The sequence below is a fragment of the Aythya marila genome (genome assembly GCF_965140915.1).
Source record: "Aythya marila genome assembly, chromosome: 11".
NCBI classification, from domain to species: domain Eukaryota; kingdom Metazoa; phylum Chordata; class Aves; order Anseriformes; family Anatidae; genus Aythya; species Aythya marila.
Genome location: NC_139052.1, coordinates 21,434,691 through 21,448,204, shown reverse-complemented (window position 1 = coordinate 21,448,204; position 13,514 = coordinate 21,434,691). Strand labels below are relative to the sequence as shown.

At 57.0% G+C, this 13,514-nt stretch overlaps 2 protein-coding genes across 3 annotated transcripts in view; both read left to right on the top strand.

Moving 5' to 3' along the window:
- The window catches only part of RASGRF1 (Ras protein specific guanine nucleotide releasing factor 1), a 31,392-nt gene extending 25,141 nt beyond the window's left edge, over window positions 1-6,251 (top strand). For both annotated transcript variants that reach the window (XM_082768662.1, XM_082768661.1), the window contains exons 21-27: window positions 951-1,054; window positions 1,229-1,313; window positions 1,627-1,824; window positions 2,394-2,473; window positions 2,909-3,026; window positions 3,233-3,301; window positions 5,252-6,251. In XM_082768662.1, coding sequence (XP_082624788.1) covers window positions 951-1,054; window positions 1,229-1,313; window positions 1,627-1,824; window positions 2,394-2,473; window positions 2,909-3,026; window positions 3,233-3,301; window positions 5,252-5,344 — 747 coding nt within the window. In that variant the 3' untranslated portion in view covers window positions 5,345-6,251. The remainder of the gene's footprint in view (window positions 1-950; window positions 1,055-1,228; window positions 1,314-1,626; window positions 1,825-2,393; window positions 2,474-2,908; window positions 3,027-3,232; window positions 3,302-5,251) is intronic.
- A 191-nt stretch (window positions 6,252-6,442) lies between these two features.
- CTSH (cathepsin H) lies at window positions 6,443-13,507 on the top strand. Its single transcript, XM_082768645.1, has 12 exons — window positions 6,443-6,575; window positions 6,824-6,855; window positions 7,022-7,127; window positions 7,223-7,293; window positions 7,412-7,516; window positions 7,740-7,826; window positions 8,376-8,431; window positions 9,591-9,672; window positions 9,755-9,823; window positions 10,485-10,591; window positions 11,963-12,088; window positions 12,689-13,507. The coding sequence occupies exons 1-12, from the start codon at window positions 6,503-6,505 to the stop codon at window positions 12,762-12,764; spliced, it is 990 nt and encodes a 329-aa protein (XP_082624771.1). The 5' UTR covers window positions 6,443-6,502; the 3' UTR covers window positions 12,765-13,507.
- Window positions 13,508-13,514: the final 7 nt, after the last annotated feature.

The window sequence follows — 13,514 nt, the reverse complement described above, 5'->3', positions numbered from 1 at the left end:
AGTGAACTTACACACCTCAGGGTGGCTGCAGCACGGGTGCCACTTCTCTGTGTTTAGCGAAAACAAAGCCGGTTCCCAGGCAAAAACCAAGAGCCACTTCAAATCGGCCTGGTGCACCTGAAATAACAGTGCCTCCAGCCTTCGGATCTGCCTTCTGGTTTCTGGAGTTTTTGAGTCCCTGCAGGGCTTTTTAGGCTTTTGTCTGCAGTCACTGGTGCTGCAAACTGCCTTTGAAGGGGAGAACACAAACAAAGCCAGGTTTTCAGGCTGCCCCTCCTCCCGAGGAGCCCAGCTTTAAGGAAAACACCCAGGAAAGGCAGCGACCTGCAGGCAGGGCAGGGATTTGAGGTGTTAGTGCCAAAGCACAGCCAAGTCCCTGCGTGAGGGCCCTGTGCAGGGTCTGGGGGCAGAAGTTGTGGCTGTGCCCCAGTTCCCCCGGTTTGGGTGGTGGCTGCGGGCACCTGGGCAGCTGCAGCCAGGGGACCGGGACGTCCCTTTTCGTGCTGCTTTTATGGAGGTCCCCTGAAAAGCCATCCCGAGCAGCTCCGGGTCCTCGCTCTGCTGACCCCACAGATGTTTGTGGAGTGGTGCTGCTCCAGCTGGGACTCCCTGGTGCTTTATTAATTAAACAGACGTGGAGCAGAAAGGCAGCGGTTACAGAAATCAGCGTGCCGGGGCCTGTTCCGGAGCTGACACCTAATTACTGCAGTTGAGATGAGTTAATTTGGTGTTCGCACATGTGCACGGGTGGTAACGGCGTTAAAGCTCCCCGGTCTGCACGAAGCCGGCAGATCCCAGTGCTGGTGGGACGTGGGGACCCTGCCCCGTGAGCTCCCTCCTGGCTTCTTGGTGCATTTCTTGGTACCGGAGATGCCTTTGGCCTTATTTCATGTCTGTGAGTTGTGAGAAGTCCTAACGAATTAGCCCTAATTGTTGCCTTTGCTGTTTAGGCCGAGGGGGTCAAAGCAGAGCCTTTTGAAAATCACTCGGCTCTGGAAATAGCGGAGCAGCTGACGCTGCTCGATCACCTCGTCTTCAAGAAGATCCCGTACGAGTAAGTGTCCCAGCTGGCTGGGGGGTCTCCTCCTGTCCCCTGGTCAGCACCCCCCCACCCATAGGGTCCACCTGGAGCCCAGACGGGGGGTCCCGGCCACCCCTAGGGCTGGTAGGGCCTGGGTGCTGCGGGCTGGTGGGGAAGGAGCCTTGCTGTGCACGTTGTCCTTCGCAGGGAGTTCTTTGGGCAAGGCTGGATGAAGCTGGAGAAGAACGAGAGGACTCCTTACATCATGAAAAACACAAAACACTTCAACGACGTAAGTGCGGGCAGGGACAGGGCGCAGGAGCAGCAGCACAGCCACACCTGGCCCAGTGCTGGCCAGGGCTGGGGGCTGCAGGTTTTGTCTGCCTCTGTCTGTGCTCGATGGGTGCTCGGTGCTCTGGGGAACCACTGCAGGTGGGGTGCCTCGTGGCACAGGCGTGCTGGCTCCTCTGCGCCTATTGCTGCTGCAGTGAAGGGAAATCTTGTAAAAAAGGGAAATCTTGTAAAAAAAGCTGGAGAGCTTGTGGCTGAGGGGGGGGAGGCTGCTGCCCTTGTGACTCCGGGCTGGGGCTGTTGTCCTCCTGAAGGTCAGTAACTTGATAGCGTCTGAGATCCTGCGCAACGAGGAGATCAACGCGCGAGTGAGCTCCATCGAGAAGTGGGTGGCCGTGGCGGACATCTGCCGCTGCCTGCACAACTACAACGCCGTGCTGGAGATCACCTCCTCCCTCAACCGCAGTGCCATCTTCCGCCTGAAGAAAACCTGGCTCAAGGTCTCCAAGCAGGTACGGTGCGGGGCTGAGCCGTGCCCCGTGCAGCCCGGCCCTGCCTGGCCGTCGGGTCGGGCTGGATGTGCCTGCAGCTCCAGGAGCCTTTTCTGAAGCGTGGTTGTTGCAGTGCACACGTGTGTGTGCGCTTCTTTAAGCTGTTTTTTGGGCTCCTCGTACCAATTATGGACAAGCAAAATTAATTCACGTGTTGGTTTAGTTGGTACAGAAATAGCTTGTATCGAGTCTGACTGCGCCCAGGGGCTGCCGGAGCCGCTGTGTGGGCTCCTCTCGGAATCTGAAGCATCGTGGGTTGTTTTTTTTTTTCCTGCAAAAAGCCAAACCTGTAAATTTAGACAGGCACTGGAGAAGGAGCAGGTGGGAGGTAGGGGAGGGGAGCTGTGCACAGCCAATCCCTGGTACATGCTGGAGGTTTTTGCTTTCCAGTGCTCGCTCAGCTCCTCCGGAGGCCTCCAGGAGCTGCAGGCAGCACCCCGGGCAGCGGCTGCAGCGGGGCGGGCGGCGTGGGGCGGCCCCGGGGACGGGGTCTCTTCCCACCCTGCCCCAAACCCTTGGGTCTCTTGCAGACGAAGGCTCTGATCGACAAGCTGCAGAAGCTGGTGTCGTCGGAGGGCAGGTTCAAGAACCTGAGGGAGGCGCTGAAGAAGTAAGTGTGGGCGGCGATGCCCCGCGGCTGGCACAGGCCGCGGCCGAGCGCTGCGCCCCGTCGGGGAGGCTCTCGCTTTGTGCAGGCACCCCGGGTCCAGACCTCGCTCACGAGCTCATTTCAGAGCCCGTGCTGACGGGAAGTCCCGTCCAGCAGGCACGGGGCAGCAGCTTGTGGAGCGATCCCAAATAATGTGCTGCTCCTTCGGGCAGCGGTGCAGGAAGACGTGAACAAAAGGGCCTCCCGGGTGGGTTTCATTAATGGTGTCAGCCTGCAGGGAGGCAGCAGGGATGAGCTCTGGAGTCTCTGTGCGTTAGAAAACCCTTCAAACCCTGACATCCATGGGGCCCGACCCTTCTCCCTCCCCTGCAGAGCCCAGGCAAGCCCCGAGTAAGGAAGTTTTCTCTCTCGTTCGTTTCCCATTCGCTCCTGAAGCTGCGACCCTCCTTGTGTCCCCTACCTGGGGATGTACCTGACCGACCTGGCCTTCATAGAGGAGGGGACCCCCAATTACACCGAGGACGGGCTGGTGAACTTCTCCAAAATGAGGATGGTGAGTGCTGTGGCCCCGCGGTGCCAGGCTGTGGGACCGATGGCTCTGGGTCCTGGACAGGTACAAAGGGGACCAGGCGGCCCCGCTATGTGCTGGGGTGGGAGGATGCGGGCAGGGTGGTGGCTCGCTGCCCCGCTGGTGCCGGGACGTGGTGGCAGTGCTGGTGGCAGAGCCGTTAACAGCAGCTTTGTCCTCTCCCTGGACAGATTTCCCACATCATAAGAGAGATCCGCCAGTTCCAGCAAACCTCCTACAAGATCGAGCACCAGCCTAAGGTACGAGGGCTGCACACTCCCTCCTCTCCTCGTGCCCCACCTGAGCTGCAGCGCCCGAGCCTTGGATCTGTGGCAGCTCCTTTGGGGAAGATGTGGGACTTCTGTGCCCCCCGTGCTTGGAGTGGCCGGGGAGCAGCAGAGCCATGAACTGGGAGGGAGTGCGGGGGTCCCTGGTGGGGGGGTTCCCCTGTGCAGGAGAGCGGCTCCCAGGCAGGCACTTGGCCAGAGCTCGTGTTTTACCTGGGGCTGAAAGGAGGAATGAGTAACAAGTGGCAGTGGGACCGCGTCTGGTGCTCCCTTGGTGTTTGCTGCTGCAGCAGAAATGTGGCTGGTGCCTCCCTGCTGGTGCTGTGCTGTGCTGCAGGGGCTCAGCAGGGCTGCAGGGACCGAGGGCAGCCGCAGCAGCTCCCCTGGGTGCTGCAGGGGAGGCGTTGCTTCAGACAGCCGCCACGCCTGGATGCAACAGGCCCAGCACGGGCTGAGCATTGGCCTTTCTCCCGATGTGGTTCCTGCCATTGTGGGCGTTCGGCAGAGCTGGGGTCGTGTCCAGGCTGTGCTCGCTCAGCACCCCGTGCACCCGCAGCGCGTGGCTAACAGCACGGGACCTGCGATGTGTGCACCAAGGGCTGCCTTGGCCAGCTGCAGGGTGGGCGGGCAGGGTGGGTGGTTAGCAGCCAGCACCCTGGGGTGCTCCTGGGGCTGCTTGGAGTGATGATAAAGCGCACGCACTGCTTGCTTGCAGGGACCACAGTGTGATGCAGCACAGCGGCTGTGCCCTCCCTTGGTGCTGCCACTTCCCTGCAGCAGCTTTGCACAGAGCAGAGCCACTCTGTGTCCTCCCCCGGCCCCCAAAAGTTGCAGCTGGGCTGTCCCAACCCAGGCTAGAGACCAGGAGGAGTTACCGTGCCGAGGGCTGCGGGCTGCCAGCACAGACCGTCCCACCCACACAGCCTGGTGCTGGTGGCCTCTGCCACGCGGTGCCCCCCACATGTGTGAGGAGATGGCAAGTTGTGGCCACCCTCGTGCTTCCTCTGCTGCTGCACAGGGGAACCACCCAGGAAACATCGTCGTGGTGCGGGGTTTCCGCTGCCTGCAGGGCTCTTGCTCTCCAGAAGCAGCAGGGCCCATCCTGGAGCAGTGCCTCTGCCCTGCAGCCATCCGCTGAGCCTGTGCCATGCCCCAGCCGTGGCACCAAACCCCCCTGCCGGTGCTGGGGGCTCCTGGGGTGGTGGCAGGAGCTGCTCATGTGCCTCTGGACCATGACCACCAGCTGGGATCCAGGCTCTGATTTTCACTTCTGCAGCGCTGGGTACCCACAGCCTGGTACCCGCGAGGGGCCAGGCTGGTGCAGCTGGGTCTCACCGGGACGCACCAGATAAATCCCTGCCTCCTCTTGGCCTCTGGTGCTTGGGGAAAGGAGAAGTGTTTGTGAAAGCTCCCCAGGCCTGAGAAACCCACTGAAAACTGCCCCCCCCCCGAGTGCAACTGCTGCTGGTGCTTTGCTGCCAGCTGACGGCAACCCCCCCACCCCATGGCCCCCAAGCAGCACCAGCTGCACCAGGGCCCAAAATGGCACTGGGGAAAAACTCTCCCAGGAACTGCTAGCAGGTTTTCTGCTAACACCAGAGCAAATGTCCTGCCCTGTCAGCAGCATTCCCACAGCAAGAGCCTGCGTTCCCTGTGCTAAGGTTAGAGGGCCTTCCTTATCAGGATTTGGTGTTCTCAGCCTAAGAGAGCTGTGTGGCTGATAAAACAGCCCTGCAGAGGATGGGTAGGCAAGAAAAGCAGAAGAGCAAGTGGGGACTGGATGACTTTGCAATCCTGGGGTGGGATAAGCACTTGCAGTGCCTGTGTCTCTTGGCAGGAACTGCAGGCCCTTCTCGGCCTCTCCCCGTTCCTCATTTCAGGGGTGGAGGTGAGCACAGCGCTAACGCTCTGCCCCGTCCCCAGGTGACGCAGTACCTGCTGGACCAGACGTTCGTGATGGATGAGGAAACCCTCTACGAAGCGTCCCTGCGAATAGAGCCCAAGCTGCCTTCCTGAAGCCGGAGAGCGGCCGGCGGCTGCTCGTGTACACACGCTATAGCATACTGTACATAGCTCCTTGTTCATGTCGGGCGCCCTGCAGTGACTCCCACCTCTGTGCTTCTCCGAGCAAACCCAGCCCCTCGGTGTTAGGCCGCAGTAGCCCTCGCGTAGGATTCCCCGCGTTGTTTGAGGTTTCACGCGTTGACACTTTGCTGGAGTCCCGGTTTCTTTTCCACGATGTTAATTTTTGTCATTTGCTCTTCTCGAGGGGGCCGGGGACAGCAGGGCAGGGGGGGGGACGTACAGGAGCCGCGCGGGCACTCGCCTCCCCTGCCCAGCCTGGGGAGCGGCTGCGTGGCACCGGGCTGCAGGGCAGGGGGACGCGGCCGTGGCCCTGGCTCTGCGGGGCAGTGAAACAGCACCCACCCGTCCGAGCCACCCCAGCGGACCAAGCTGCCCTCCCTGTGTGCCACCACCCCCTGCCAGGGGGCTCCTGCGCGGAACCGAGCCCGCTGCGAGCGGGGAGAGGAAACGGACCTCGTGCCCTTAGCTGCATTCTGCTCCCGCAAGCTCCTGTTGATATGCTACAGCTCCGTATTCCTTGTGACAACTGAGTAACATGATGTAGAATTAGACAAAATGACCGAGTGTTTTTATTACATATACTGTAATCCTGTCTAACCACCTTCTAGCAGGAATATAGTAATGTAGTGCTTATTCTGTGAATATTACCATGTATTTTTTACATTGTACAGTATATAAACACAGTTTAACTTTAAAGTGGCAGGCATGCTCCACTATAACAGACAGAAAACTTTTGCTGTAAGCAATACCTCGTGGTATGAGAATTCTATTTCAAGCCCTAAAATATTTCAACTTACAGCTTGTTTGGAAAAATATTTCCATTTTTGTAAAAATATATGTTTCCTGATTACCTCTTGCTAATAAATCTATTCTATCTCAGGGTGAACGAGGACTGCTGCCGTTTCTATCAGCCTGACCCGGGGCCGAACGCCGGCCCCGCACGGCTCCGGGGGAGGGTCGGGGGGAGCCTTACAGGGGGGGGCCCGGCGGCGGCGGGTCCGGCCCGCCCCGGGGAGGGACCGGGTGCCCCGCTCCGCCCCGCGGAGGCTCAGCACGGCTCGGCTCGGCTCGGCACGGCACGGCTCGGCGATGGGCTACCCCGTGCTGCTGGCTTTGGCCGCGCTCCTGGCGCCCGCCGCCGCCTCGGCGGTGACAGCCCAAGGTACCGGGAGGGGATGGGGTGGCACGGCTCGGGTCGGCACGGCACGGCTCGGGTCAGCACGGCACGGCTCGGGTCAGCACGGCTCGCTGCGCCGCTCCGGGTGCTCGCCGGGCCCGATCTGCTCGGCCGGGGACGGGCTGGGGCGAGCTGGGCTGAGCCGAGCCGAGCCGTGCCGGGCTGGGGCGAGCCGGGCTAGGGCGAGCCGAGCCGGGCGAGCCGCCGCCATGCCGCTGTCCTCTCTCCCGCAGAGGAGCAGCTCTTCAAGGCCTGGATGCTGCAGGTAAAGCTCCGCTGCCGCCGGGGACCGAGCCGAGCCGAGCCGGGCCGGGAGCGGCTCCCCGGGGGCGCGGGGCCGGGGCGGCTCCGTGCGGGCCGGGGGCGGCTCGGGGGGCGCCCGGGGGCGGCTCCGGCTCGGGGGGCGCTGCCACTTGTGCGCCTCGTGGCAGAACGGGAGGCGCTACGGGCCGGCCGAGTACGGGCACCGGCTGCGGGTCTTCGTGGGCAACAAGCGGCGCATCGACGAGCACAACGCCGGCAACCACAGCTTCGAAAGTAGGAGCTGCCCCTGCCCCCGGCCTCGCCCCCCACCCCCCAGCGCCCTTCGTTGGTTAATAAAGCATTCCTCCTCCCTCCTTTTTTCATATAAGTGGGCCTCAACCAGTTCTCCGATCTGACCTTCACGGAGTTCAAGAAGATGTACCTGTGGAGAGAGCCCCAGGTGGGTTCATAGGGAGCCCGTGCCATGGGGGGCTCCGTGCCGCGGGGGGCTCTGCGCCCACCCGAGGGCCAGCACCCCGTGGCTGCGTGACCCTGCAGCCCTCCTGCCTTGCTCGTAGAACTGCTCGGCCACGAAGGGGAACTTCCTGCGCAGCTCGGGGCCGTATCCAGACTCCATTGACTGGAGGAAAAAAGGAAACTACGTGACACCCGTGAAAAACCAGGTGAGGAGCGGGAGCGATGGGCAGCACAGCAGGAGCAGGCCCGCAGGGGAGAGCACCTCTGTGGGCTTTTTTACCAAGGGAGCCCCTCGGGACTGGGGTGGGAGGATGCTGCAGCCTCCCAGGTGGAGGCTGGGGGGAGCACTGTGCCCCTGCCGTGCCTCCTGCCCTGGCTGGTGACCCCGCTGAGCATTGCAGACCAGTTTCTCCCCTGTTCCTAACTCAGGGCCCCTGCGGGAGCTGCTGGACCTTTTCTACCACGGGGTGCCTGGAGTCGGCGATCGCAATTGCCACGGGAAAGCTGCTCTCCCTGGTAAGAGGGGTCCCTGCAGCGGGCAGAGCCCTACAGCTGCATGAAGCCAGGAGCTCTGTGTCCCTGGGGATGTGCCCATCGCTGTCCCTGCTCATGGTCTGAGTGCCTTGGGCAGAGCCTTTTTCGGAGCAGGATGAGGCCACGGGGGCTGAGCGTTGAGAGCAGCGTGGGGGGACACTCCTGAGCTCCTGGAGCCTTTCTGTTCTGAAGGGCCGGAAAGGCAGCAGCCGCTCAAGTGACATACCCGAGGGCTGGGTATTAGTGTTAAAAACAAACTTGACCTTTGGACGAGATCTCAGCCAGTGCCTGGGGGCCAGGCGGTGTCAGCAGGCCGGAGAAGGAAGGCGCCTTCCCCAGGGAGCTGCATTCCCCTCCTCTTCCTCCTCCTGCTGCCTCGGGCAGCGCTGGCCCTGTCCAGAGGGGTGACTCCAGATCGCACCGGGGCTGCCTCCATAGGAGCAGCACCCAGACCTTGCCCGTTGTGTGCGGTCTCCCTGGCTCTGAATGCAGTTGTTTGTATGTACACTGACACAAAAACCTTGTCTGCAGGCGGAGCAGCAGTTAGTTGATTGCGCTCAGGCTTTTAACAACCATGGCTGCAGCGGGTAAGTAAGCTGAAGTAGTGAAGAATAAACATGAGCATCTCGTGGTCCGTGCTTGACAGCCTTCCTCAGGTGTTAGGATCCTTCCAGACCTTGGAATGTTTGTTTCTTAGAATCTTTGAAATGTTGTTTCCCCTGAGCTGAAATGTATCAGGGATAATGGTTTGGGGTTTTGTTTTGTTTCATTTTCTTGTTTTAATTTCACCCTCTCTGAAGGTTAGAATGTTTCACAAAGTCTCCAACACTTCCTAACTTCTGTTGTTCCTCCTCTTTATTAGTTTTTCTTCTGATACTTGTTTTTTTTTTTTTTTTTTTTTTTTTTTAACAGATACTAGTCACGAGTGCTGTGTAGCTAGGCTCTAACGTGCTTAGGGAAAGCAAGGGAAGTTTTATCTATTGCATTGCTCATGGGTCACGCATATCTCATGGTGCTGTAAGGACCCACAGAAACCTCTGCTTCCCCTTTGGTAAATTCCTACTGGTGCTGCTAGAAGCAGAAAAAAGGGCTTTCTGAAATCTTTTTTTTTTTCTGTAAGATAAGTGGTCCCTGAGGAGTGCTCAGAGAGCTGAGAAAACCACTTTTGTGCATTTTCTCTTTTACGTGACTCGTTGTTGCAAGCACACCCTGGTCATGCTCCCCTTTCCTTCCATCCCCACGTGTGCCCCCCCGGCAGGGGGGCTCAGGGGGCTCCTGCCCGCCCCAGGCTGTGTCCTGGGGCCCTGGGAGCTGCGGGTCCTGGCTGCAGGCTGGGCACAGGTCACAGAAAACCTCCTCACAGGAGGAGAGGCCAAAGTCCCCCTGTGGTGGAGCTCGGTTAGCGGGGTTAGCAGTGCGGCCTCGGCACAGTGGCCTCGTGTCTTGGGGCTCCTGTGTTGGCATTGTCCCCAGGGAGCCCTGAGAAGGAGGTGTTGGATGTCTGTGCAGGCCCACGTGTAGGACTTTGCCCAGCAGTGGGACGGACTGGTTTGGGGCTTCCAGGTGGGGAGATGCTGCAGGGACAGACCAGAATCTGTGCCTCAGAGGGTGCGGGATGCACGCTGTCCTTCCCTTTGCTCCCTCTCCATATCTGTAGGGAGGTGCAGGAAGGTTTCTGGTGTGCTCTGCAGAAGCTGCCGCGTTGCTGTCCTAATTAATCTGCATGCTGGCTGTGTTGTTTTGCAGGGGCCTGCCAAGCCAAGCTTTTGAATACATAATGTATAACAAAGGGCTGATGGGGGAGGACGCCTACCCGTACCGGGCTGAGGTACTGCCGGGCAGCTGGGGCGCGTGTCTGCAGCGGGGGGTGCAGAGGGGGCTCTGGCACTGACCGCTTTCCGTCTGCACAGAACGGCACGTGCAAGTTCCAGCCAGACAAGGCCATTGCGTTCGTCAAAGATGTTATCAACATCACGCAGGTAAGTCCCTGAGGGAGACGTTTCCAAACTTCAGGGTGTTCATTCACGCTGTGCCAGGCCTGACCTGGAAAGCGCTCGGCTGCCCCGAGGCATGCTGCTCCCTGCAGGGTGTATGGGGCCTGGCTGACCCCATACAGGGCTGGCTCACCTCATCCCCAGCTCACGGGGTGTCTGCACCCACCTTCCCTCAGCAGGGCATGCACCCGCCAGGCTGCACTGAGTTCTGGCACCCATAAAGCATGCGACCAGCTCCAGTGCCTGCAGGGAGGTGTCTGAACAGGGCTGGGCAGCGTGGCTGCCTCTGAAAGCTGCTCTCCATCAGCTTGTGTTGCTTGGCAGGAAGACATTACATCCTGACTGCACCTGTGTGGGCTACTAAAAGTCCTCTAAAAGTCCTGCTGCTCCCTTTTCTGAAGGTGGCACCAGTGGAGTGCTGCAGTCACGTACAGGTGCTAGGGCCTTTGCCTTGTTTCCACAGCGGGTGTGCCTCCAGAAAATAATAAATTCTTGGTTCTTGTGTTTCAGTGCCCATAAGAGGCACATTTCTGCCCGTGAGCAGAAAGCCAGGAATAGCCACTGTGCCCTAACTGCTGGTCCGGGGCATCATGACCGGTCCCAGTGTAACCAGGACATAAATGACCCTGGGATCCTCTTCTTGCAGTACGATGAGGCTGGCATGGTGGAAGCGGTGGGGAAGTACAACCCGGTGAGCTTTGCGTTTGAGGTGACGAGTAACTTCATGCACTACAGAAAAGGAGTCTATTCAAAGTGAGTATTTCTGAGCCTGGAGGGTGAGAGGGAAGAGGGGCTGGAATTGCTCACATCGCCATTTCTCCTTCTTTGTGGCACTGGACACAGGGAGTGGACTGTATTCTTGCATTTCCTTTTAAACAGAAAATTGGAAATATAAGCAAATTGAGCCTTAAAATGCTGATTTCCCGGGGGAAGCAGCATGAGGAAGAGGGAACAGCGTGCTTGCAGACAGTTCAGTGCTGGGAGCCCATCCAGCCTCAAGGCCAGGCTGTGTTTGAAACACAGGTCTATAGCAAAGGCAAAAAGCTACTGAAAGGGCTGGTTAGTACACTTCAGAAAGACTTTGGAAGCTGATGGTGACAGGGTAGATTTCTGTTAGGCAAGAAATGGGAAAAGTGCATGTTTGGAGAGAACTAGAAAAATGCTTTAGGGTAATGAATCCCCAGTCACGTAGAACTGCAGGGAAAATTAAACGAAGAGTCTAAGTGTGAGCGATCTGCCCCAGGGAGCTGCAAGGGAAAGAGTAGGCAGTGTCGTGAATCCAAGTGGCTTTGCTGTTGCAATAAACGCAGTAAGTGTTTACTTTAAAAGGTTGACTGGGAGCAACAGGCAGACCTAGGGTGTGAAAGCAGGGAGACAGTCAAGATACTTTGTAATAGGACTCCAGTTTAAGGAACCCATCAAGTAAAGTTATCATGTCTCAGGGAGATTTAAAGTCAAAGTGTATAGAATAATTGGTGTCCCAGGGGTTTCAGCCTATGCTCCACAGACCAACTGTTAACAGATTCAAAAAGAGTAAATCTTTAGTGGTGGTTATTGATCTTTTAGTGATCTGCAATTTGAAATTGCATAAAAACAGCATTTGTGGAGATGGGAGCTTGTACCTTGTGATGTCTTGATAGCAAGTCAGCAACTTTTATTGAGTGCAATTTAAAAACAGGAAGTGCAAAGGAAATACAAGAAAATGTGTAGTGAGATTGAGGAGCTCACTGTTGCTTGTGCAGTGTGTGAAATGCACTAAGAACTTCTGTTTTTCGTTGGAAAAATCCTTTTGCTTTTTTTTTTTTTTTGTGTGTGTGTGTGTGTTGTTCTTCTGTAACAATGTTGATGTTAATTCAGAACAAAAGGCCAGACCAGGTGCTAGGATCAAAGGTCCATATAGTCTAACAGCCTGGCCTCTCATACAGCCGGTAATAATTTCTGAGTGAGAAAACAGAGCTGTATCTCCTTTTCTTGTCATTCCTCCCTAATCGTCACAGCTGGAAGTTCAGAGTATCCATTAGTTCTTTTTGTAGTTTCAGTGCTGTCAAAAATGCTGGCTAACCCATGATTAACTACATGCTATTGTTTTATGTAAAAAAAATCTGCATGGTTTTTCTTTTGCAGCCCACGATGTGAGCACACTCCCGACAAGGTGAACCATGCTGTCCTAGCTGTTGGGTATGGAGAAGAAAATGGGACTCCTTACTGGATCGTTAAGAACTCTTGGGGCCCTCTGTGGGGCATGGATGGGTAAGGAGGTCCCAGCATCTGGTAAAAGAATGTCACGTGCATGGGATTCCAGCTGCCCACGTGAGCTGCCAGGTCACCCTGATGCTCTCAGGCTGAAATTTCGCATCTGTTTCATAATCAGTGAAAAGGCAGGTAAATCATCCGAGCCTTGGGAGTGAAGGAGAGCTGGTTCTAAAAACTGGTCTGGGGTGACTGGTTAGGCCAGGCCCTCAGATCAGCTTCTGGGAGCGCCGCTGTGCAGTTGATGCACCTGGCTGCTGCGGGAGCTGTGTGGTGGTGCAGTGCCTCTTCTGTGCTCACACAGCCAAAGAGGAACAGGTCGTGCTGCAAGTTCACTCCAGCTCCACAGTATCTTGTGTATTTCCAGGTGCAAGTGAAACTTTATAGTTGGGTGCTAGCTCGCAGTACGGGGGGACAGGGAATGGAGTGGCATCTCCTGGTGACCTACTGGAGATAACAGCTCTGTGATACGTATCTGCTCTTTGCATTGGCATGAGAAAGGAACTCACACAACAGCAGTCACCATATGTCAGTGTCAGGCATGCTGACTGCTGGAGGAGCAGGGAATACTCACTCATACCTGCTTGTTTCTCTTTCCAGGTATTTCCTTATTGAACGTGGCAAGAATATGTGTGGTCTTGCTGCTTGTGCATCTTACCCTATTCCCCAGGTGTAAGAGGAGAGCACAGGCTGGGGAAAGTGGATACAGAGAAAGGAATAATTGATCACGTGTGAATTTCTAAATGCTAGAATCAAGAAAGCAAGAAGAAGAAAGAAGTCTGCTGATATTTGTTAGGTGCAGATGGATTCCTGTGCTTGCACAAAGCTTCCTGTGGTAGGCAGATCCGTGCCCGCTGTCCCTAGCCCAAACCAAGCGTGTTCCTGCCCTCACAGCCAGAACCCCCGGCTGCTGGTGGCGTGTGCCGGGCTCCCCGTGCTGAGGGGGGACAGATCCAGGAGCACACGAGGCACAAATGCCAGGCAGCCCCCGATGTCAGGGTGCCATACCACAACCCCAGCCCTTCCCCGAGCCACTCGTTTCTCAGTCAGCTGATGCAACTTTTTTAGGGACTTTTCTTTTTTCCTCTGAAGGCGATTTTTCCTTTCTCTAGAGAAAGACGAGTGCTGTGATTTTTAAGTTTTATACGTGTTCATTTAACGTTTTTAGTATTTCTGTAAAAGATGAACAAATGGGGCTATTTTAAGGAAAGCAGTGAAGGAAGGGATGATTTTCTTTTATCAATCAATCAATCAATGAAGTAAAAACTTTATTGCCGTTTGACAACGCTCTTGTGAGAAGCCCTTTCACCAGCAGAGGGCACTTGTGCGTTGTGTCGTGCTGCCGCTGCCCCCGCTCCTGCCTGCTACCGGGACGAATAAAAACCACCTCCACTTCCCCCTCGTTAACAGCTGTGTTAATTAATGA